Below are 25,291 nucleotides of genomic sequence, written 5' to 3'. Positions count from 1 at the left end.
AACACTAGTCAGGTTCCTGATTCATGCAAATGAACCCAGTCCTTACTGAAATCAGGCTTCCCATCAGCCTATTTTTATTTGTTGGATATTTTTCAGTGATGGTGTTAAATGGTTAAAATAGATGAGGATGCATGAAACTGTCTCTCTGCTACTCCCCACTTAGGTTCTCCAGTAAAACACCAGGCAGCTCTGAAAGCCTGAAGAGCCGGTCTGTCTGATTGGGTTGTTGAAGACATTAGCAAAACTGTGGATTCCCCGGAGGAAGAGCGACACCTCTGAATGCCTGTAGCCTTGGGAGGCATGCTAAATCTTCCAGGCCAGGCAAACGTTGGGGAGCTACAGACAGCAGGGAAGGAAGGCTAACACCGAGAGACTGGTAGAGCAGGGGTTTCCCAGGGCACTGAGAGAGGACAGATGATTTGCTGTCAATTGCAGGTTTACCAGAGCAAAGTGCTGTCCTCACCACTAGCCTGTCCCGACCACCCAGGGTCGACAGAACCCTGAGTGGGCAAAACAAAGGAACAGAACACCACACCTAAGGGGGACCAAACAACTGGAGGAAGGAAGACAATGCGGAATAATTCATGGGGGCTCCTAGCAAAATATAATTACCAGACTAGAGAAGACCATGAGTTTCACAAACAATAACAATAGCCCTTAAGGAGATTCCATTAACACCTAAAACCTCTAGGCAACCAAAAACTATTACATAAAATAAAAATAAAAATGAAAACAAAAACAATTATGTAGGTTAATGATTAGTGTCCAGAAAAAAATAAACGGAAGAAATACCTTAAAACACAGATCACAAAGAAAAAGAGATAGTGTATCTTTTAGAATTCAGTAGCAAATACAGAAACTATTGTAGCTAGTTTAAGCAGAAAGCAGAAAGAGGGAGGTGGGTGCTTACAAAATTGTGAGTAGGTGCCAGATTACCCCCCACCAAGAACTAGCCCACTCACTTTCTACCTCTGCTACAATCAAGAAGACAAGGAACTGAACAAGGGATCCACTGCCCCAACTGCAGATTCCAGGAACCACCTCGGCTGGAGCAGTGCCCTGTGTCTTACCTCCCAACACCCACAGCTAGTGCCAGATGCTGGGGCCCTGTCACTGCTGCCACTGGGAAAACGAGGGTTTCTACGACTATAGGCCTGATTCCTTCTTACTCCACCTTGGGCCTGGTTCATATGCTTGGTGGGAGAGCCACGTTAAATGTGCAACCCAAACTCAAAGAAAGTCTGACAAATGTGTTCTTCGCTTTTCTCAGGTCCAACATACACAAAAACATATTAAAAGGAATCATATAATCTCCCATATATAATGTACTGTACATTTGTCACTATTTTTGTCTGGCAAATTCTCTCACAATACTGTCCTTCACAAATTCCAGGATGCACACTTTTTCACAAATATCTCTGAAATCAGATGCTTCTGACTCTCACTGACATCTTAGATTACCCCCATTTCAGGATCATCCAAAGGGGAAAGTAAATGTTCAATAAACGTTGGTTATTACAGTTATTAACCTCATTTAAAAAGAGGGAGATTAATTTTAAACCATCATCATCATCATCTCATTATGGTTATAAAATAGGATAGATAACTCATATTTTGTACCATGATGCTCATACAGAGCAATCTTTACATTTTATATCCATGATTTGCAAATACAAATTCCCAACCATCAGTATCTGCACAGTAACTGGCAAATCAAATCCCCAACACAGCAATAACACAACCAATTCTGAGGTTAAAAAGAGAATGTGAACTGATTTTGAAGTAAGGCGCAGTCAATGCTTAGGAAAAATTACAAACGGCAGTACAGAAAAATTGTTACATGTTGATAATTTAAATTTAAATTTTTATAAAAGATTTCATATCAGCTGGGAAATAAATAAATGTGGAGATAAGTAATACGCAAAACAGTGTCATTATTCTTTAGCTAAAAAAGATTTGGATTTGAAAGAAGAAATAAACGTTAGCTTCTAAAAAAAGACACTATTCTTGAGGGACATGGCGTATATTTCATACATAAGAGTAATCCACTTTTAAATTTTAGAAGCGCTATTTTAACTGTATTAAAAATTAGCGATAACGGGTGTCTGGGTGGCTCAGTCAGTTAAGCGGCAGACTTCCGCTCAGGTCATGATCTCACAGTTCCTGGCTTCAAGCCCCACATCCGGCTCACAGCCTGGGGCCTGCTTTAGGTCGTATGTCTCCTCTCTCTCTGCCCCTACCCCGCTCGTGCTCTCTCTCTTTAAAAAATACATAAATATTTTAAAAAAGAGTTATTGCTAACCTTTCTGGATGAAATCTTTAGAGATTAACGGTATTTTTTTTTCCCCCGGTTGGGAAACTAGCCCCAGTACAAGGAGAGACAGAAGAACGCAGCGGCCCCTCCAAACTGGTAGGTAGCAGGTTTAAGAAACAAGGGGATTTACTTACGAGGCTTGTCTCTGGCGGCCGCAAGACGAGTAGATTGCCACACCTGCCTGCCCGAATCTTAAGTTTACGTAGAAGACTTACCTGGGTTCAGTCTCCAATATCACGCAGAGAGTCTCAACAACACGTAACTCTCTCAAGGCTATGTCCTTGAAACACAGAAACAGCTCCGGCTGTGGTAACGTGGGCAGAACATAACATTGCAAGGACTGGGGAGGCGGCTGCGGAGTCTCTGATTGCCCGGATCTAGCTCTTGGGTCAATCAGAGGTCATGTCCTCTAGATGACTTCCCCCAACATAATTCAAAATGAAAGTCTTTTAAGAGGACTGCCTCTTTTACATATTCATTTGAACTATTTAAATCAGATCAACTCTAGCTGAGCCTTCAGCGGTTTATTTATTTATTTATTTTTTTATGTTTTACTTTTGAGCCTTAAGCATTTTAAAAGGTAAAACAGACACCGGACTTCGTGTTCTGCACAAACACACACGGTGCTCGGACCTTATGACAGACCTCTAATTGGCCTTGCAGTCAGGCCTCTAATAGGCGTGAAGACACCCAGATCTTTCCAGTCAGAGCACTTACCAAGCTGTTCTGTAAGTGCTACATTTATTCTCTCTCTCCACTCAGAGGGCAAGCATCAACTCAGTCTTGCTATTTTTTTGTCCCTAGTACCTGGCCCAGGGCATTCTCAATAAACATTTATTGAATAAATTGTCAAATGAATGGTTGAGCAATAGTCCTATGGAAAAAAAAACAAAAAAACACTCTAAGGGTATTGAAATTCAAAATAGTCCTCTAAAAATGTCTCTCAGGTCTTATAGTATTTTCCTCCAGGAAAGGAGGCAAAATTACAAAGTAGCTGACTTCCTCTTTACAGGACAATCCCTTCTTTAAAACAAAAGAAATATATACTTCATTGTGAAGTATAGCACACATACATAAAATAAGAGAAATACATGTACAGTTTAACTTAGGACCCAGATTGAGAAGTAGAACATTTCTAGGACCCCAAAAACACCTCCACACCCCCCTCTACATTCCCAACTCACCTCCTACAATACCTGCCAGTGACCACCCTATTTCTTCTCCAGATAACCAAAGTCACTATTGTCCTAATATTTGTGGGAATAATTTTTGTTTTACCATCTATGTTCACATGCCTAAATTACATAGTTTGATTCAACTATTTACTTTTTTTTTTTTAAGTTTATTTGTTTTGAGAGAGAGAGTGGTGGAGGGACAGAGATACTGGGGAACAGAAGGTCTGAAGCAGGCTTTGTGCTGACAGCAGAGAGCGGAATACTGGGCTTAAACCCATAAACGGTGAGATCATGACCTGAGCCGAAGTAGAACACTCAAGCCACTGAGCCACCCAGGCATTCCTGATTTAATTCTTTCAATAGTGAGTTCCTTTGGTTCATCAAGAGTAGGTTATGATTCAAACTATTCAAGAATATATCATGTCTAATGAGCAAAAACTGGATTGCATATGAAGTGGATAACAAAAAAAAATGCCTTTCCTTATATCACACACAGATAAAACAAAGTTTTACAAATACTAACAATTTTCATAATTAGAAAAAGGACAAGAGAATAAAAACAATTCAGAGCAACATGTTTATTGAAGCCGTAGCTAAGCTTTCATTTACAAGCAAATATACTCAAAGGGAAAAAAAAAATCACAAGACAATATTTTCAAATGTTATACCATCTACATAAAAATTAAACTTGCAGAATTTACAAATTAATATTCTGAGCAGACCGATAAATTATACATCCTTTTGCAAAATCCAATCTACAGCATTTAAAAATTCATACAGTTACAAGGTAAGACATTCTTTACAATCTACTTATTTACATACCTTTTCCCACCGCAAATGATAGAGCTCTCATAACTGCCAAGGTTTGCAAACACAGTGTATTTAAAATATATTTAGCAGCATATAAAAAAATTAGATAAAAGGGGAAGGAAATACTATTAAATAAAAATGAAATTAAAAGGTGATAATAGAAACAACTCCATAGGAAAATAGATCAAAATATATTTCTGTTAGGACATCAAAATTGTCTTCCATCGCAGAATGTATGCACAGCACTAATAAAACAATTTAACAGCATTTTAGTCCTGAGCACAGAATATAGCACAGCTGTAAAACTTTGGTCAATACAAGTAAACATCAACATTTAACACAAACTGTTTAACATTTTCTGTTAGTAGAGGACGGTCAATTCCACCTTATGCAAAATCATCAATCATATTCTCCTATCTTATTTTTTTCCATTGTATTAAAAGAGCTTCGAAATTTGGGAACCCTCTATAGACTGATATAAATACCAGACAGACGGACCACAATTTGAGTAACATTCCCAGTATGTTTAAATATATATCATCTGAACAGACTATATGACGAATTACCAATGGGTTGCATTGTATTCTGGGGGTTTTCTGTCACAGAAGCAGTCATCTTACAATTCAAATAATTTTAAGGTGTTTTTTAATAGCTAGGCACAAAAATCCAGCCACAATAAAGTGTGAATCAAGCAGTATACTGATTATAGGATATATATGTTTGGGAGATATTAAAATTAAGCACACAGGCTAGTACACAATTTTATTAGAATACCATTTATATTCAGCAGTTGGATTCAGATATATTTTCCAGTTAATTCGATTCATAAATTTTCGCCTATTAGGCAACTTTTCCATAATGAACGTACAGAGTATTATCACAGTATTCAGTTTATGACTATCTTCACTCATGTTTAATTACTGGCAATATCTTCCCCCAGATCTCCTATGTCAGAGATCTGACCATCTTGCAAATTGCGAGCCTTCCAAATTCTCACAGTTCGATCACTACGGAACAAATTAAAAATGAACACGTGAAAAGAGGCAGGAAGATAAAGAAATAGCTTTTAGAATTACTGTGAAAAAATTTTCTGAAGAGGACTTTAATATATGTAAGTAAAAATATACATTGTCCCATAAGTATATCAAACAGATACACATAATAATATTAAAAATAATTCATATTATCAAGGGCTTACTATATGGCAGGCATTGTTAGTATGTGCCCTTTATATATAAATACATTCAATTCTCTTTAACTACCATAGAGATAGATAATGCTATTATCCCCTTTATATTGATGAGCAAATTTAGGTCCAGAGAGGTTAAGTAATTGGCTCAAAATTACAAAGTACATGACAGAACCAAGATTTCGATCTACGCAGTTTGGTTCCAGGGCCCCACCTCCTAATCACTACACTGGATCTGCACTCATTATTTCAAAAAACAATACGCGATACAACATTGGTCAGAGATCTTCAGGCACAACAGCCCAGAGTAAGGTTACAGTAAGGCTTCTGGGAAGGGAGGAGATTGGAGCAGGGATTCCAGGAATTGGTGAATCTGGCAAGAGTCAGAATTATGTTCACATGAAATCAGCATAAGCCCATGGAAAAAGCAAGAGGCTACTGAGAAGTGGACTAATACTCCACTATCATGGAACATAGAAGATTCAAAGTGTTTCTGAGAAAACTTGTTTTTGTTCACCCACCATGTGGGTACTGGGGAATAGTCATTAAACAATCATATTTCTTACTGTATTTCTCATAGCTTTAAGGGAGTGTTACTTTTCTCCAATTATCTAATAAAGTCAAAGCTAAAAGAAAGAGTTTCCATAGAATTTCATAGTTAAAAGGCATTGCAGAGATTATGCAGTCCATTTCAAGGATAAAGAGAGTTTAGTTACCTGTCCAATGTAACATAGTAAAGGGCAGAGGTGAGCCTCGGATCCAGGCTTTCTAGTTTTTAATCAATAATCTTTGTTCTCCCTAAGAGTTCTTATTACAAGCAAAAAAGAAACTTTCTTTTTCTTTTTTTGAATCTATATAAGATGATAGATGTTAACTAAATTTATTGTGATAATCATTTTACAATATATGTAAGTCAAATTACTATGCTGTATACCTTAAACTTATACAATGCTGTATTTCAATTATATCTCAATAAAACTGGGGGAAAATAATAGTCTTCTCACCAACCCACACAGCATATGTATACTGGTAACAGCAAGGGGATATGTTCCTTCATCCACCTACTCATCTACCCATTCATTTATTCAGCCATCCATTCAACAAATACTTATTGAGAACTTGCTATGTTCCAGGCAATATTCTAGGTGCTTGGGACAATTCTTAAAAACAAACAAACAGATAAATAACAAAACCCTCCTCTGTTGTAGCTTACACATTCTAACAAGAGAAGATAGACAGTAAATCATAATAATTAAATTATGAAGTTTATTAGAAAGTAATCCATGTTATAGAAAAAGAAAAGACTGCATGGTAAAGGGAATTGGGTGCTAGGTGATAGAAGGGTTTCAATTTTAAATACAATGGCAAGGTTACTCTTAGTGAGAAAGAAGGACATTGGAAGAGAGTCAGGATCTCTGAAGGCAAAGCATTCTGGGCAAAGGGAGCATTCTGTACTATGGCTGAAATGAGGTGATGTGTTCAAGGACCAGTAAAGAGGTTACTGGGGACTACAAAACAAGGAGCAAGTCTAGAAAGAGCAAGTGCTAAAAGGAAAGGTGAGAGAAATAACAGATGCTCACAAGGTCACATCAAGTATGGCTTCTACTCTAGGTGAAATAGGGGACCAACGCAAGGTTTTGAGCAGAGAAGGAATATGATCTAATCTGTGTTTTAAAAGGATTATTCTGGCTTCTGTGTTGAGAGTAGACTACATATGAACAAGGTACCTTGTTTAGGAGCTACTAATAATAATCAGTTCTTGTAGTAATCCAAGAGCTGATGGCAATTAAAATCAGTGAGTTAGAAGATATGGTGAGAAGTGGTCAGATTCCAAATATAATTTAAAGGTAGAATACCAACAGGATTTGCTCAAGGACTGGCTATGGAGTATGAAAGGAAGGGATGAAAGTTTCTATCTAGCCTGATCAACAGAGAAGACAGAGATGCCAAAGGATGAGCAGGTTTCCTGGGAAGGTTGGGATTTCAGTTTAGGACATACTAAGTCTGAAATTATCAAATTTCCACTACTAGTCATAACCAAGTAATTTGAAGCAGGTTAGCTCTCCTATTGCAAACAAAGTAAAAATCTGACAAAATATATGGAACAACTATTTTCAGATAGTGGGCCATGGGGGAGTACAGGGCTGTTGTCCCTGAGAAAAGGGAGAGGGGTGAGCTTCATGACAGCCCTGGCTGTTGCTTTGGAAACACTTCCCAGGGAGGAAGAACTCAAGCAGAAAACTACAGAAGCACTAAGTTGAAGAGATAGAAATAAAAACCTGGGGGATGTGGAGTAGTTGGAATTTTCAGGATCAAGGAGAGAAGAGGAGAGAGCTATGCAGAAAGAACTATGGAGCTGTGGGAAAAAAAACTCCATAAATCTATATAAGGGCCACTAATGTCTCTGAATACTAAGCTACACCATGAGTAGAGTAAGATTATAAGGCCAAGCAAAAACCCAAAAAACAAAAAGAAACAAACAAACAGCAACAACAACAAACATCTACTAGTGAGCTATAAATTGAACAATTCCCAGAGCCCACAGAGGGCTGTGAGCTGTTCACATTCTGATCAGTAAGGAGATATCATCAAACACTTATGGTATTCAGTAGAAATCCAAGAATTAAAAATCGGTCTCAAAAAGATGAAGCTGAACCACAAGAATCTTAACTTCCTGACGAAGTCCAATGCTCTTTAGAAGAATACAACAAAATCCAGATCTTAAAACACAATATAATGTTCAACATCCAGTAAACTATTACTTGACAAAAAAGACACAGGTAAAATGAGCCCCATAATCATAAGAAAAATTAATCAATACTACAGATCCAGATTTATAAATAAATACATAAATAAATAAAAAGCAACAAATCTAGAAATATCAGATATGATGGAATTATTATATAAGGACTAAGTTATAAAATGCCTCAGTTTTCCCACCTGTAAAATCGAGATTATAATAATATTTACCTTCTAGAGTTCTTATGAAAATACATGAACTAATGCCTGGAAAGAACTTAGAACAGCGCCTGGTAAATACTAAGCACTGTACAAGTGTGTGCTAATTAACAAATAAGTGGAACTAATTTGAAAATAGCCTTTGACTTTATTGGCTATTTTCCTGATTTTTAAGTTACATAGTAAATACATTTGCATCTGGTGCACCATGGACATACTGAGAAAAAGTTCAGTTCTTCAAAAATAAGACTATATTGTGGAAGAGAGGTGTTACAATAACATCATACTTCACCCACCAGACCTCAGTGATATATAATACTTTTATAGTCTTATATTATGTGTCCCACAACTTTGGGAGGTATTCAGTTATTTTCCATAAATTACCAAGGACACAGAAAGTTTCCAAGAGAATAAACAAAAGTGGTGAGTCTTGAGAAAGTAATATATCTTGGAAATAACATCAATGAAGCACCAAAGGTAAGCACCTTAGAAAAACACAAAATAAATCAACTTTGAAGTACTTTGGAGATATGAGAAAGTAAATCTAAATGAAAAGAGGGATTTGATGAAAATAGCACAAATAAGAAGAGATGCCATAGAAATAGAGCAGAGCTTTCAAAATAAAATCAAGGTAATCATACATTTAGGATAGATGAATCAAGAAGGTGTTCTGATTAAATTAAAATGTGCAAAAATGACCAAAAGGAGATTTTCAAGATAGATATTCATGAGACATTATATTTTATTTGAATGAAACCAATGCCTCACATTAGGGTATATATATTTTCCTTTCCAAATTACTTATATACATATTATGTCATTTTTATGGTCACAACAACTCTCCACTTCCTTCAAGCGTCTTCTTAAATGTCACTTACTCAGTGAGGCCTTCACCCACCACCTTATTGTGTAACTCCCTCCCCACAATACTCTCTTCCCTGTACCCTGCTTTATTTTTCTTCCTAGGCACCTGTCACTGTATAATATATTTTACTTATTTCTTGTCTTTTTTTCCCCTTAGAATGAAACTGGGGGTTTGGATCTGTTTTGTTCACAGGTCTTCCCAAGAGTCTGGAACAGTGCCCAACTTTGGAGATTCATCATGAATGAAAAAATAAGCAAATGAATCCAGCCTTCCTAAGAGGGAGGAACCAGATAGTATTACTATGTACTTATACAGCTGAGCCTTGAACAACACAGATTTGAACTATGAGGGTCCACTTACATGTGGATTTTTTAATAAACATAGCACAGTACTATAAATGTATTTTCTCTTCCTTACGATTTTCTTAATAACATTTTCTTTTCTCTAGCTTCCTTTATTGTAAGAATACAGTATTTAATACATATAAAATATAAAATATGTGTCAACTGACTATATTATCGGTAAGGTTTCCAGTCAACAGTAAGCTATTCTTAATTTAATTTGGGGGAAGTCAGAGTTATATCTGGATTTTCAACTCTGCAGGGGTCAGGGTCCCTAAGCCCACATTGTTCAAGAGTCAACTGTACTATAAACAGAGGCAGAAGGGGAACAGAGATTTTTAAAATGATTTGTTCCAAATGAGAAGAATAGCAAGTTTGTTGACTTTCTGGAATTAGTCACCTATAAATGATTTTTTTAATTAAAATCACCAGGGGAACATCTAGCATCAGACTTGCTAGTTAAGCTGAGTGCTAATACAGAAGTAACACTATTCTCATGTAATCTTGGGATTAAATGCAGTGACCAAGGTGCAAATCAGAAAATATGAATAAGAGATCTTAAATAGACATTACAATGACTGTAATAAAAGGGTTTCATGTGTTCTATGTTTCCAGTTATTTACAACTTACAATATTTATTAAATCTGAACACAAACAGCCAATATAGAAAAAAATCACATAGGAAAAACTTACTCGGCTGCAGTAAAAATGTGGGTGGAATTAACACATATGGCATTGATAGGACTATCATGACCCTTCATTTCTCCGACTGGCACAAAAGTATCCATGTTCCAAAGCTTCAAAATGCCCCCTCTGCAGCCACTGAGCAAAACCGGGTGCCCTGGCACCACTCCTAGGGCACAGACCCAATCCTTATGTGCATTTGGAACTTGCTGGAGAAAGAAAGAGAAATAAGCCACTGAAGAGGAGCCTTCCAAAATGACAGTTTCACACCAAAGTAAGTTTCGAACATTTGTTGACAAAACAATATTTAGACCACTCAATGGCCTGGAAGCCATAAAGAAATTTTCTTTTTTTTTTTTTTTAATTTTTATTTATTTTTGACAGAGAGAGAAAACACAAGTCAGGGAGGGGCAGAAAAAGAGGGAGATACAGAATCTGAAGCAGGCTCCAGGCTCTGAGCTGTCAGCACAGAGCCCGACGTGGGGCTTGAACCCATGAACCATGAGATCATGACCTGAGCCAGAGTCGGACACTTAACTGACTGAGCCACCCAGGTGCCCCACAAATCATTTTCTATGCAATCATTCTTAATGATTTAAAGAAATAAATTTGCAATTTGCTTTCCAATTTGCCTCAATTATTATCAGTGTTATCAATATTAAAACTTATAATATTAAGTCTTGAAGAATCTCAAAGACCCAGAAAGTACACAGAATTTTTCGCATCACATTCTCTTCATGGGAGTTAAGTATCTCACCTTTCTCCAAAATGTATTTAATTCAACAAGTTTGAAAACTACAACCTGGTATGTAGATAATAAGGACCGCTTCATAAAATCACTGCCTTCAACCTTTAGTAGAGAACATGGAAGCCTAAGGCTTTTTGTAGAAAACTAAAGTAGAGCTCACATATATTTCATAATGAGTAAACAATACTTACACTCTAATTATATGACATTTAGGTATAAATATATTTATATGAATAATATAAAAGTCACAACCATGAATGTATATCTATAAAAGCTTTTGAGGAGCTCCTGGGTGGCTCAGTAGTTTAAGCGTCCGACTTCAACTCAGGTCATGATCTCACAGCTCATGAGTTCAAGCCCCATGTCGGTCTCTGTGCTGATAGCTTAGAGCCTGGAGCCTGCTTCAGATTGTGTGTCTCCCTCTCTCTCTGCCCCTCCCCAACTCATGCTCTGTCTCTGTCTCTGTCTCTCAAAAATAAATAAACATCAAAAAAAATTTTTTAAAGAACGCTTTTGAAAGCAATATGTTCATCTGTTGCCAAGTTTGTTCTATTGACATTCATGCTACTTGTTCGTTTTGTTTTCAACTACTCTTATCTAGAAGGTATTGTTCAATATTGAACGTTGCCCTTCTCATAATTTGTAACCCTGGTAGCTGAAGATGAAACACTCTTTGAGAGGCTCTTGAAGGTCTTATATAGACTACTGGTGGCTTTGAAGTACCCACTTCATCCCATGAAAGGTTTCACATTACCTGTAGAAGGTCTTTTTGAGCTAAGTCCCATTTCTTGATTCCATTATCTCTGGACCCACTAAATAGGTTATCCCCTTGTATGGTTAGCGCTTCAATGCCATCATAATGAGGGGGCTCAAAATTGTGGGTGGGACTCACAGTTCCCAGAGCCCCTTCAGTTACGTCAAACATCTAAAAAAGGAGAGAAAAGGGGGGCATCCTATTTAACTTATAAATAAGCACCTATATGTGTTCATACATAGAAACACATACACATGTATATTAACCAGATATGACTTGTTACAATATTTTACTAATTAACTAAATTAACCTTGTATAAATGATTCAGGAAGAACCCAGGCCCTATATTCATGCTACTTTTGCTTATATGTCACAAGCTTATATGTCTATAGTCTTTTTAGAAAGGCAACCAATTTTTTTATGTATGGTGAACAAACTATATGTTCAATAACAAAAGTACTACATATCAATCCAGTTGAAAGTCAGAAAAATGATATGACTGTTATTTAGGCACTATAATGTAGCTCTGCAATCCTGGTGGCCATCTCAAATTCCCCTCAAAGTTGCTATTCTAAACCTTCTACTCCACTCAGTTGTCATCATCTCTCTTAGCTATTGACCTCATGATTTCCTGAAAAGGGTCGCATGATCAAAAATAAACTTTCTGGACTCTTCCCTCCATTTCAAAAGTTTCCTTTTATTTTCAAACATTCTCTTACCCTTCTCTTCTTTTTAGATGCTAACGTGTGCTTCCTGCTTCCCAGGGTTCACATCTTTGATATGGTTTTAACTCCTACCACCTCCATCACTTACCACCACTTCCCCCATCACTTTCCCTCTCCAAAGGGCCTGCTTCCTAAACAGACAGAAATACTCAAGTCTACCAAATACACAATACTCTCATTTTAACCACTCTATTTTCATGTCACTAACCCACTTCTCATCTCTTAATCTTAGGTTCCAAAAAGAGTAGTTATACTTTTCCTATCTCCTTTGTTACTGCATTCTCTTTTTATTCCTATTGGTTCCTACAGGAATTCACAAGGCTGAGTCCTGTCAACCTCTGTCTCTTTGGTCACATCAACTACTCTAACTCCTGAACATCTGCTTCTTTCAAATGGCTCCCAAACCTGCATGTCTAGTCATAACTTATCTGGAGTTCTAGAATTGCCTTTGAAATGGCCTACTTGCCTATAGGAGGATGACTTCTCTTACTTAGTATCTCAAATTTAACATTTCCAGAATCAAATTGTGCATCTTCCCTCATCTGCTAATTTCATAAAATCTGAAGACCATACTAAACTCAGTGTAAAAGATGGTGACAATGAGACTTAAGCATTAGCTGGATGACTGAGCCAAACATCATTAAAATCCCTCCAAAACAATCTTCTATGAAAAATGAGAACATGGGATTGAATTATAAGACAATAAAATCAGGAACTATTGAATGAGGAAAAAGATCAAGAAGAAAAAGCAAAGGATAGGATTGTTAAAAAAGAAAACTGATTAAGAGCAAAGGGTCTTAGGTGCATCTGATACTTCATATCTATCATTTAATAGGAGAATATAATTCAACAACTCTATCATACACACTTTGATGTAATGATCCTTGGAGCCAGTGATGATTAGATCTTGTCCATTAGAAATCTGATCTACTGTAAGACACATAACAGGGCCTAGGTGTCCTGTTAACTTTCCTGTAGACTGAAACCTTTAAAAAGAAAGAAAAATAATTTTGTTTGAAAATATTTCTTAATGGGTTGAGGTTAAGCCCCAACGTAAATAATCTACATTCTTTGATGAAACTGTTCACTAATGCTTTTTTTTTTTTAAACTTAGCTCCACCTCCATGCAACTCTTTTCAAATTAAGGGTCAAAATATGGCCAACCTAACCTATTCTACGACTGAAGTGTGAGGAATCCTAAATAAGTTATTCCAAAGTTACTGATGTCATTCAGACAGTAAACGAAATGGCAGCAAAACTTGCTAAAGACTAATTTTAAATGCAACCTAAGTCCAGATAAACCTTAATCTGTTAAATATCTGAACATGTTAAAATATATGACCAATGTTATTAGGTTCAATTTGGAATTTGATTAAAACAACTATATCACTTACATGACTACACAATCAATAAAAATATGAAAAAAGTAAGATTACTTTATATAAAACACATATATTCTCGCATATACACATACACAAATATGTACACCAATCATATATACATGTATGCACACACACATATATATACTTATGCACACATATGTATATATGCACGTCAGAAAGTAAGTGGTCCATTTCATCAGTTATTATAAGGACTGAAAATGACCAGGACATATATGTGACTGTAGAAAAATGTGTGATGTTAATTGTCAGGGGATGACAATGAACCTTTGTTTCATAGTCCTACCTCAATCAAGCTGCTGGACTACAAAGACATATTTAACTTGTAGAGTTTCGTTTCTAGAAAATTATTTTCTTACTTTTTTATGATAAATGTACATTTAATCACATTCCTGAAATCAGCAGCTTTCAAAGGACCTAACTTTTCAGCAAAAACAGAAAGTGCAAAGATTTTTAAAAGCTGTTACCTTTTCTGCCTCATGTCATGACTTTGGGTATCTTCCTCCATGGTGTTTTGACTATGAGTCAAGTTTTAACATCTTCAAGAATAAACCAAGTACTCACCTCTTTTCTCATTTTCTCAGACAAGCACTGTGTTCAATTTTCTACATTTTGTTTCTAAAGCAGACTCATGACTGTATTTCTTCTTTCTTTCTCATCTATTTATCTATAAATTATGTTTATTATTCTTTCTCAGTCATGTGTTAACATATTACAAGTTATAACTAGTTATTTTCAGTTTCTAAAATATCCTTTTTATTTACCACTGACAAATCCCTCTAGATGGGAGGAACCCTGTATTACCTGAATTACAAACTTCACTCAGTATCCTATAAATGCCTGTTTAATGGCCATTATCCTCCGTTACAAAATGAGCTCTAAGAAGGTAGACACCACATTTGTCTTGCTCAGTCTTTATTCCCAGCACCCACCATAGTCTTGGTGCAGTGCCTGCCAGAATTGAAGTTGAAAAAATACTTAACTAATAAATGAATATTCCCTTGCTGCCAAAATTTTAAGAACTAGAAAAGAAGCTAAAATAAACACTCAAGTGAGGGATAAAAGCTCACATTTCATGGCAAATAAAAATCAGATCAGAGATATAACACCTTACATTTCAATTTATCATTTTTTACCCATTTTATATTAATATTTAATCTCTTATATACATTTTATATTCATAAAACCCCTATAAAGATTTATGCCCCCAGTAATTAACTTAAGCTTATAAACTAAAAATTTTGAGATATAAAATGTTTAAGTGATGCTGCCCCTCCCCCCAAAACAACAACCACAACAACAACAACAAAAAACTCTTTCAAACGTTCTGGTGAAACGGAATGAGAATCTTGATCTCTTCCCAGTAAACAACACAAATTGTAGACAAATATTAAGAGAGGCTATTTTTCTTCATATACTTTCTTTCTATTGATGGAGAATAAAAGAAAGGAAATTTTTGGATTTGCTAATGAGAAGAGAAGAGCCATTTAGGGGTGTTGGGCCAAACAGAAAAGCCTATTATTTTACATTAACTTCTGGGGTTATAAAAGTTAGATTTTACATGCACTAATATGTTATTAATGCCTGAAAATTGTACTTGCCATATATAAGAAATACATTCTCTTAAAAATTCTACCTTTTAAGATCCCACATTCTGACAGCATTTCCAGAAGCTGCATAGAGGAAAGTGCCAGTTGGGTTTAGAGCAATTTGATTTATCTGGTTTTCTCCAGAAGGAATAGCTACTGTCCGGCTGGTACTTGCAGAACAGGCATCTCCAAGAGTAACTTGACCTGAAGACCTTAACAGGGACAAAACAAAGGGAAAAGTCACAATCCTGGATGAGAGTTCAGCTTACAGTTCCTTGAATTCCTAGGAAACTGGCTGTGGGCAAAAACAAGCTCTTTGCCCTTTGGTCACCATGTGAACAGTACCTGACATGCAAACTCATGCACACATAGCTGGTACTTATAAACACATTTGATGAATAAGTGAATAAATGAATAACTAAAACAAGATTAAATGGCTTAAAATTCTTTTTTTTTTTTTAATGTTTATTTTTGAGAGAGAGAGAGAGAGAGAGAGAGAGAGAGAGAGAGAAGCAGAGCATGAGCAGGGGAAGGGCAAAGACAGAGGGAGACACAGAATCTGAAGCAGGCTCCAGTCTCCCTCTGAGCTGTCAGCACAGAGCCTGACATGGGGCTGGAACTCACAAACCGTGAAATCATGACCTGAGTGGAGTCAGATGCTTAACCGACTCTGCCACCGAGGAGCCCCAATGGCTTAAAATTCTTAATCTGTAAACCTATCATAAACCTAAGAATTCCAGAATTCTTAGGGATTCCTGAGTTAGGGATGACTAGAATATCATTCAAAAAATATTAGATGTTGGGGTGCCTAGCTAGCTCAATCGGCTAAGTGTTGGACACTTGACTGGGCTCAAGTCATGATCTCACAATGTATGAGGTCAAGCCCCACTTCAGGCTCTGCTTGGGTTCTCCCTCTTCCAGTCTCTCTCTGCCCCTCCCCTGCTGGTACATTCTCTCTCTCTTTCTCTCTCTCAACATAAATAAATAAACTTAAAAAAAAAAAAAGATTAGATGTCAAAGATAAAGAACAAAAAACTCAACAAATGATACAGTGCCACAAAAGTAATTCATTTTCCTATAGCTTCCAGAACGCCCCGAGGGCCAGGCCTACCAATATTCTTCTTATTTATTAAGTGTGCCTTTTGGGGGCGCCTGGGTGGCGCAGTCGGTTAAGCGTCCGACTTCAGCCAGGTCACGATCTCGCGGTCCGTGAGTTCGAGCCCTGCATCAGGCTCTGGGCTGATGGCTCAGAGCCTGGAGCCTGTTTCCAATTCTGTGTCTCCCTCTCTCTCTGCCCCTCCCCCGTTCATGCTCTGTCTCTCTCTGTCCCAAAAATAAATAAACGTTGGAAAAAAAAAAATTAAAAAAAAAAAAGTGTGCCTTTTGAATTAAAGACAATGAGGATTTTTCAAACCATTTTCAGTTTTTGCTTAATCTAACCCAATCATATATGGAGTATTTCCAAGTGCTAAAGACTTAAACATAACTTATTTCTATTTCCTCAGATAAATTCTAAATGATAGATATATTCTTAAATTTTGAAACATTTTCTCAGCTAACTTCTAAAATATCAAGTTATAATCAATCTTTTTAAATTTGCCTTTAGTGAGTCAACTGGATTGGCAGATTTCTAAGATACAGTGTTCCTTTTTCCATGAAATTTCCCTCAAGAAACTTGTGTTTAGTAGAATAAATTAATTAGTAGCTCTCAAAATACAAATTAGGACTTGAGTTAATATTTCCTCTACAAATTATAAAAATTACCCTTTCTTATGCTCCCTTTGTTTATTTAAAGAGTTCACCCCAATTTTAATTATGTAAAACTGTTCATCGATCTTGTAGCAAAAAAGAATCATTATTTGCTCTTTATTTTAAAGACACATATAATGACACAGAAAACAAACTCATCCTCCAATTATCCAACCTAACCTACAGTTATGGAATTTGTGTTCACACAAAAGCAGTATACGTTCTAACATGAACAAACAAAAAACACTCAATTATTTAATACCTGCTAAGTAAAGGTTACAAATACTTCTTCACTATCTATAATGGTGATTTTAGCCATTTTCCACAGAGTGGTATTCATTTGAAGCAAGTAATGTAAATCAATATTACATCAAGTAATAAATACTATGAAGATGCAATACCTTAGTATTTGGGAGGGAGGAATATGAAATATATACTTAGTCACAGATCAAATGCAATTTATTCCTTCCTATTTAATACCAGGCTCCTATATTTCATTTTCTCAATAGTTTTTCCCTGTTATATTATCTATGTCCTAATTTTAACATCCTTTTGGAACTGGAAAGTTATAAATAAATAAAAATGTATTCATAGTCCTATCTTTTTATATATGTTATACTATTTGCCCTTATGCTATTTGTCTTTAAATTACTTACGTCAGTGTTCGAATGCACTTTGCTGAATCTCTGATGTCCCACACCTTAATATAAGATGTGGACACAGTGAAGACCAAGCTTGTATAATTACAATATTTTACAGATACAACATTGTTGGGATGACCCCCCAATGACATTATCTCCTGCCCAGTCACCAGATTCCATACTTTACAAGTACGATCTAAAACAAACAAGAAAAGGAAAATACTGTCAATATGAACTAAATTAGGTTCTCTTAACAATAAAAATTACTTTAACAATCTTTCCCCTAGAAGAATGAAATAAAATAAGAAAAAGTAATTATTCCACTAGCTGCAACAGACATCAACCCTCTGCATCAAGTTCCATGGCCAAGTACATATAAAGGATTGGATGAAAGCAAGGGATAGCTGGTGTATGTATTATGTGGTATTAAAAAAAATAATTATATAAAACTTTGAAATAGTCATATCACAAGAGTCTTGCTTCAAAATTCCCCTGAATTTAAAATGGCATTCCCAAATCAGCCTCTTCACTCTCACTGCCTCACAACACTCTACACTCATAAACACATATACCTTTCTTTTCCAGGGGTCACTGATAGATGGTTTTATTTTTGACCCCAAAACATAATTATAAACTAATTATTTTGCTTTTCTGACATGTCAAATATATAATTATTCTGGAGATAAATTTACTTTAAATTATAAAAGTACATTTTTCACAGTGCAGATTATTTTTTAATTGGAGAATGGCTTGCTGTTATTCACAATTCATAAGTTCTAGCTAGATATGTTACACTTCCTTATATGCAATGAGCAATAAATGCTTGCTGATTAAACTGAGTCTTGTAACATCCCTACGTGCTAAAAATCATTTATTAGCTTCCTCAAACCTGTACTTGCTTCCTTCCTACCTTTTTAGCTTTACTGCCCATCACTTCTCTTATGATTACAGTTGACCCTTGAACAACATGGGTTTGAAGGGTCTACTTATATGCAAAATATTTGAAAAATATAGTACAATACGATGAATGTGTTTTCTCTTCCTTATGATTTTCTTTGTAACATTTTCTTTTTTCTTACTTTATTGTAAGAATATAGTATATAATACATATAACATGCAAAATATTTATTAATCAACTGTTTATATTATTGGTAAGGCTTTGGTTCACAGAAGGCTATTAGTAGTTCGGGTTTGGGGGAGTCAAAAGTTATACGCAGATTTTCGACTGTGTAGGAGGTTGGCACCACTAACCCCCATGTTGTTCAAAGGTCAGCTGTATTCTACTTTTCAACCAATTGGATTTATTTTCCAAACATACCCCATTTTCCCCTCCATGTCTCTGCTTATGTTGTTCTACAATCTTGGTTGTCAATCATTACCTGTCAATATCCAAACCATCCTGTAAGGTTCCTCCTAAATGCCTCTGTCAAAGCCTTGTTATGTCTCACAGGTTGGCATAACCTCCCTTTTCAGAAACCTCAAAAAGATTAGTATTTAACTCTTCAAAGCATTTGTAGTTCATTTCCAGTTGCCTACACTTGTACCAAAGGGGGTTAAGAATATAGGTTTGGAGATGAATAGACCTGGGTTTCCAATCCTGATTCTTCCACTTACTACTAAGTTTATCTGGTGAAGTTATTTCATGTCTTGAATCCTTAGTTTCTTCATCTGTAAAATGAGGATGCAACATGTATCTCACTGGGGTTACTACGAGAATTAAATGAGATATAATTTGTATAGTGTCTAGCATAGTCTCTGACATACGCTTAAGTGCTCAAGAAATGATGGTTTCCTACCCATCTTATTCTCTTTACCACAGTGTATGTACATTGTAATGATGTACATTTTTGTCAATTTTTATATAACTTGTATTACTAAGCTCAGGACCTTGCATACATTAAGTGCTCAGTTACTGAAGGGAGATGTATTTTCTCAACATTCTATTCATATAACATCAACAGAGGTTTTACTTTCTTCCCAACTATGCAATGATTTTCTATAATTCAGGAGTTGAACCAAATTATTTCTCAGGTTTTTATGGGTATTAAGCAGTTTGACTATTCTTTTAAGCCTGTTAAAATGTAATCATTTTTTTTTCATCTGTTAAATATCCATCTGAAACAACCACTAGTAAGTACCTTTTGATCCAGTGAAGAGGAGATCATCAGTAGAATCCACACAGAGCACAGCTTTTGTGTGCCCTTCAGCTATGTGAATACACTGCAGTGGAGAAGCTCTGATTCCTTTTGAAGCAGGAAATGGGTTGATTATGCCCCTGAGGTGGGGAAAAACAAGATTTACTTAAGTAGCTATATCATGAGACTAATTTTATTTTTCTCCTGACTTTAAGAAGCATTTCTAACTAATTAATAGGAAAACTCAGACTGCTCCTTTGTCTCTTTTTAAAGCAAAAGGACACAGACAAAATGTGAAATAGTAACAGTAGTGATGGAGTGCATCAACTAATGAGGCATCAGTCAGCAGCTGCCCTCTGCAAAGAGCAAAGCCTATGGCACACAGATCATCTTAACAAATTCTCTTCAAAGTTGAATGCAGTAATATTGGGAGCTGTTTGAGTAGAGTGAATTCTGACAAATAAAGTATAAATGATGGATAACTGGAAGTGTGACTCTGCTATGCTGAAATATGACTCTATGTCAAAAAGAACATTCTGGAGAAAGTATAACACATATCACCTAAAATACTGAAAAAAATTTTTCAAGTGAATTTGAAAAAAGATAGGAACGATCACATACACAGAAATTCTAAAGGGAGAATGGCTCAAAAATATCAAAAAAAAAAAAAATAAAGAAAAAACTCTAATAGTCTCCAAGAAGATTAAAAAAAGAAAAAAGAATGGGACTTTAAAAGAACAGTGAGGCTATTTAGGGAACTTTCTCATAAGTTTCATATTTCTGGAGTTTATGCTTTGTGCTATGCACTATGGAAATGCAAAGTTTATCAAAACATTGTCCCTATCCTAAAGGAGTTTAAGACAGGATCTGAATTGAAATAGTTGTATTGAGAAGACTAAAGATGAGAGTGAATTATAACATAATAAATATATAAATTGGATATAACTTTGCTCAGAGCAGGAAGAAAAATTATTATGTAGAAATGTGTCCATTATATAAAATAGATGGCATAATATCAGAACAAATAACAGGAATAAAATAAAACTGTTTCTTTCCACCTTCTCAATGAAAGAGAACAATCTTCAAGATGCAATGGGCAGAAATGATTAAGAAGAAATGTAAGCCCAAGATAAGTTAGAACTGACAATAGAGACTTATTCATTGAATTCAAGTATTTCTGTGTTTAAATCATTATATCACAGGGTTTTGGAAGGATACAACATTGTTGACACAAAAATCATTGTTGGTACACTAAGATTAATAAGGGGCACAAAACATGTAGGCCCCTTTTTCCAAAAAGCAGGGGAAAAAGTAGACTTCAGGAATTACAGATGGGTAAGACTTCTTGTTGAGTCTCACAAAGGGAAATACTGAACAAATCATTATAAACACTTAAAAATAAATGCTCATCAATAAGAGGTAACACTAATCTCATGGTGGAAGTTCTTTGTAGGGTTAATAGCAAATTAGAGAAATATCATATTCATAACACATGTTGACTCAAAAAAGGTCCATTACATTAAGCCTTTCAAATGATATCCTTGTGGACATGGTAGGTAAGAACAGAACAGTTGGAGTAAGGTAGTTCCATTGGTGGAGAGGCACACTTAAGGAGTCAATGTTCCTTTCAATTTCAAAGAAGTCTTCAATATCTAGTCAATATTTCTCTAGCACAGAAAACAGAGCTGGCATATATATTAAACTGATATATTAAAGAACTGGACACTGGTATGTATTGCCTAGGAAAATGACAAACAAAATTTATTTGCTTTAAGTACCCACTTAACACTAAAATAATCATTGGATACAATTTAAAGATAAAATTTAAGTAGAAGATAGAACAAAATGCTTCAAGTAGTAAAAGCCTTAATAGTAGCCTAGATCTAAAAAGCTAAAGAGGGCATTATGCTAAGTGAAATAAGAAAAAGATACATGCCATATTATCTCTCTTATACACGCAACTTAAAAATATACATTAAAAAACCCAATCTCATAGATACAGAGAATAGATTGGTAATTGTAAGGGTGGGAAGTGGGAGGTAGGAGAAATGGCTGAATTGCTTTCTGGGTTTATTTCAGTTTAAATAAACTGAAATACACACACACACACACACACACACACACACTAATAGCCAAAGAGATTTTTTTTAATAGAATATAAGATCAATGAATCAACAATTTATGGCTCTTCTATAAGCACTTTCAATAACGTGTTCAATAGAAGTAAATATTTCAGGAGAAAGAAAATAATAGAGTTACTATATTCTGCTGAGGGATCTGGAAGGAGGTTGAGTTCTAGATGCTAGATTTTAAACACTGAAAAATTGGGACATTTTCAAAAATAGTAGAAGCAAAATGATCTGTAGACTACATCATATAAGGAGCAGATAATGAAACTAGACCTACTGAACTGATAGGAAAACATTCATTGGAGAGGATTCAATAGTAGGTTAAGGCACTGAATATTTAAAGAGCTGTCATATACACACAGAAAGAGATGTGCATGGATTAATTCAATTAATTAATTCCAGAAGATTAATTCTGGCAGAGCTCAAGAGGGCTGATGAATAGAAACATTAGGAGATAAATATAAGCTCAGGGCTAAAAGAAACAAACAAACTTTATTTTTAGAGTAGTTATTAATGATTTTGAAAAGTAGAAGTTGTTCATCGTCACTAGAAATGACACCCGGAATTGTTGCCACTGGATATGTAATTATAAAGTCCAATGTATTATTTGCATACATGTGTCAATTCTTGAAATTAATGCTCGGTAACCTGTTTGTAATCTAAGAAGTTAACCAAATTAAAACTGAAACAGAAGCAAAACTTCCCCCAAAAGTCTGAATCTCCGTTTTGAAATCCTACTGATATGAGTTCATATCTATGAACTGAAGCCATCGAATTAGAATTATAGCTTCAAATATTCAAAAGGTTTGATCTAATGCACAGTCAGATGCTACTCTTACTTCTCAAACAAAATATTTATGTATGTATATTCCAATAAGCTGATTATAAAGAAGAAGAAATCCATGTGACCAGCCTAAGGTATAAGAGTCTGTCTTGTCAAAGTTTGTAATATTACAAAAGTAAATATTTGCCTCCAGTGACTTATGTATGACACAATTTTGGAGGGTAAGATGTCTTTTTTCATTTTTATATGTTTTAATATCATTGATTTTTCAGACTTCTGAAGAAAAATAATCTCATAATTAAATACAGCATTTTACTAGATACTGAAAAATGCTCTCCAGTATTCACAATATTAGTACTAATATTTTGTAGAGATTACCTTATACCAAAGATAATAGAAAAATACAGAAATTGGAAACATACATCCATAGTATTTCTTTTAATATTAAAATTAATCTATTCACATTCTGAAATATAGAAATCAACTTTAAAATAGTTTAAGTTAAGGTTATATATTGCAAAGTTGTAAAACAACCTGAGTTGAAGGGGGAAAAAAGCTTATTCTTGTTCCATGCAAATCAGTAAAGTCTTGTAATAAATGAGATTAATTTCCTCTGCCTACCTTCTGGAGGATCTACTGATGATCAGCAAAATGGCCATAAACAGGAGAAACAAGTGCAAAAAGAGAGGAGACAAAATGATAAGTGGAAAGAGGAAATGATAGAAAGAGAGAAATTAAGGATCCAAAAAGAAAAAAAAACCCACAACATGAAAAATTCAACATTGTTATCTTTAAAACAGCATCTATCAGTAAAAATATATTTGTTATTTTAGAAAAGCTCCTTTAGTTTCTATTTCTTTTTATATTTTATGTATCATAGTATCTTTTGTGCCCCCCCTTGCATATCTTTTTTTCTTCATCACAAAGCTTTCCATAAACTTTTTACTTATAATCATTAAGCCAATAACAACAACAAAAATACCTTATTTACCTCCCATACTTTGAAAGACTGAAACCATTTAATCACTGAGGAGCAATGATATCAATATTCATAGAACTTAAATTATTGCAAATAAAAGATTTAGATTATAGACAGAGAACAAGCATCACAACTTTCTGTGCTATTATACAAAAAAAGTTTGCCAGTTCTTGGTCTAAAAGGGATGACAAAAATATATTAAAATTAATATGTTTAAAAATATTAGTATGTTTATACGGTTTACAACTGGTTATGCATACAAAAGTGAGATATGCTTATAGTTTCTCAGAAGGCATTTTAGAATATCAATGAAATGCCAGAATGTAGGAAAGATAGAAAGAAAGTACCTGTGTACCTCCGACAGAGAGGAGTCACTTTCATCAGACCTACAGTGAAAGAGTTAGAATTATGAGGAAAAAGAACACAGATGTCAACAGGTAAAGACACTGGGACTGAACTGAAAACTGACAGTATGAATAATAGGAATATAGCAAACATTTCCTTTATTGTGAATGTCCCACTTTTCTATTTGCACTGGATATCTGCAAATATACAGCTGTATCTGGCAGTATATTTGATTCTTATGTTTTCTACTAAGACTTTGGGTGGGATAAAAACTTTCTATTACTAATCCACAGAAAACCTATTATTCCTCACTTCTAAAATTAATGCCCCGAAGAGGAACAATATCAAGTAAGTAAAATACATCACTTTAAGATTCTTTCTATTTAATTTGATTAGTACTAGAACATTTTCCCCATTTAAACACCTATTAATGAATTTTTATCCATCTTGATAATTACTTTGGATTTAGATTCTAATGTGGAAACTGCACAAATGCATTTTATGTTTACATGGAAAGCAAACTACCCAGAATTCAATAACCTTTGATTTTGACTTATCTCAAAAACAGTTTCCTAATGAGGGAGTCCCTTAGTAATATGAGACTTTAGTGAGATTTTAAAAATAGGTGAGCCACTACTGTCAGCATACCCTGAAACCTCCACGAGTGACAAAAGTTGGGTTCTTATAAAAACCTATTGAAGAGTGCCTGGGTGGCTCAGTCAGTTGAGTGCCCAACTCTCGATTTTAGCTTAGGTAATTATCTTATGGTTCATGGAAATGAGCCACACATTGGGCTCCACACTGACAGCACGGAGCCTGCTTGGGATTCTCTCTTTCCCTCTCTCCCTCTGTCCCTCCCCTGTCCGTTCTCTCTCTCTCTCTCTCTCTCTCTCTCTCTCTCTCTCTCTCTCTCTCAAAATAAATAAATTTTTAAAAAAAGAAAAAGAAAATCTACTCAGTTTGTTTATTAGGCTTGG

General features: G+C 35.2%; 1 protein-coding gene across 13 annotated transcripts in view; it reads right to left on the bottom strand.

Annotated features, from left to right (window-relative positions):
- Positions 1-4,052: 4,052 nt before the first annotated feature.
- The window catches only part of KIF21A (kinesin family member 21A), a 151,401-nt gene continuing 130,162 nt past the window's right edge, over positions 4,053-25,291 (bottom strand). For 5 of the 13 annotated variants that reach the window (XM_040488439.1, XM_040488429.1, XM_040488431.1 and 2 more), the window contains 9 exons: positions 24,317-24,355; positions 23,612-23,626; positions 20,081-20,217; positions 17,958-18,138; positions 15,600-15,764; positions 13,432-13,549; positions 11,839-12,009; positions 10,346-10,545; positions 4,053-5,306 (listed from right to left, as the gene is read on the bottom strand). In XM_040488439.1, coding sequence (XP_040344373.1) covers positions 5,213-5,306; positions 10,346-10,545; positions 11,839-12,009; positions 13,432-13,549; positions 15,600-15,764; positions 17,958-18,138; positions 20,081-20,217; positions 23,612-23,626; positions 24,317-24,355 — 1,120 coding nt within the window. In that variant the 3' untranslated portion in view covers positions 4,053-5,212. The remainder of the gene's footprint in view (positions 5,307-10,345; positions 10,546-11,838; positions 12,010-13,431; positions 13,550-15,599; positions 15,765-17,957; positions 18,139-20,080; positions 20,218-23,611; positions 23,627-24,316; positions 24,356-25,291) is intronic. The other 8 variants (XM_040488440.1, XM_040488430.1, XM_040488434.1 and 5 more) reach the window with 2 other exon arrangements.

Source organism: Herpailurus yagouaroundi, unplaced genomic scaffold (assembly GCF_014898765.1).
Source record: "Herpailurus yagouaroundi ecotype Mexico unplaced genomic scaffold, PumYag 166, whole genome shotgun sequence".
Lineage (NCBI taxonomy): Eukaryota > Metazoa > Chordata > Mammalia > Carnivora > Felidae > Herpailurus > Herpailurus yagouaroundi.
This window is presented reverse-complemented; position numbering and strand designations above follow the sequence as displayed.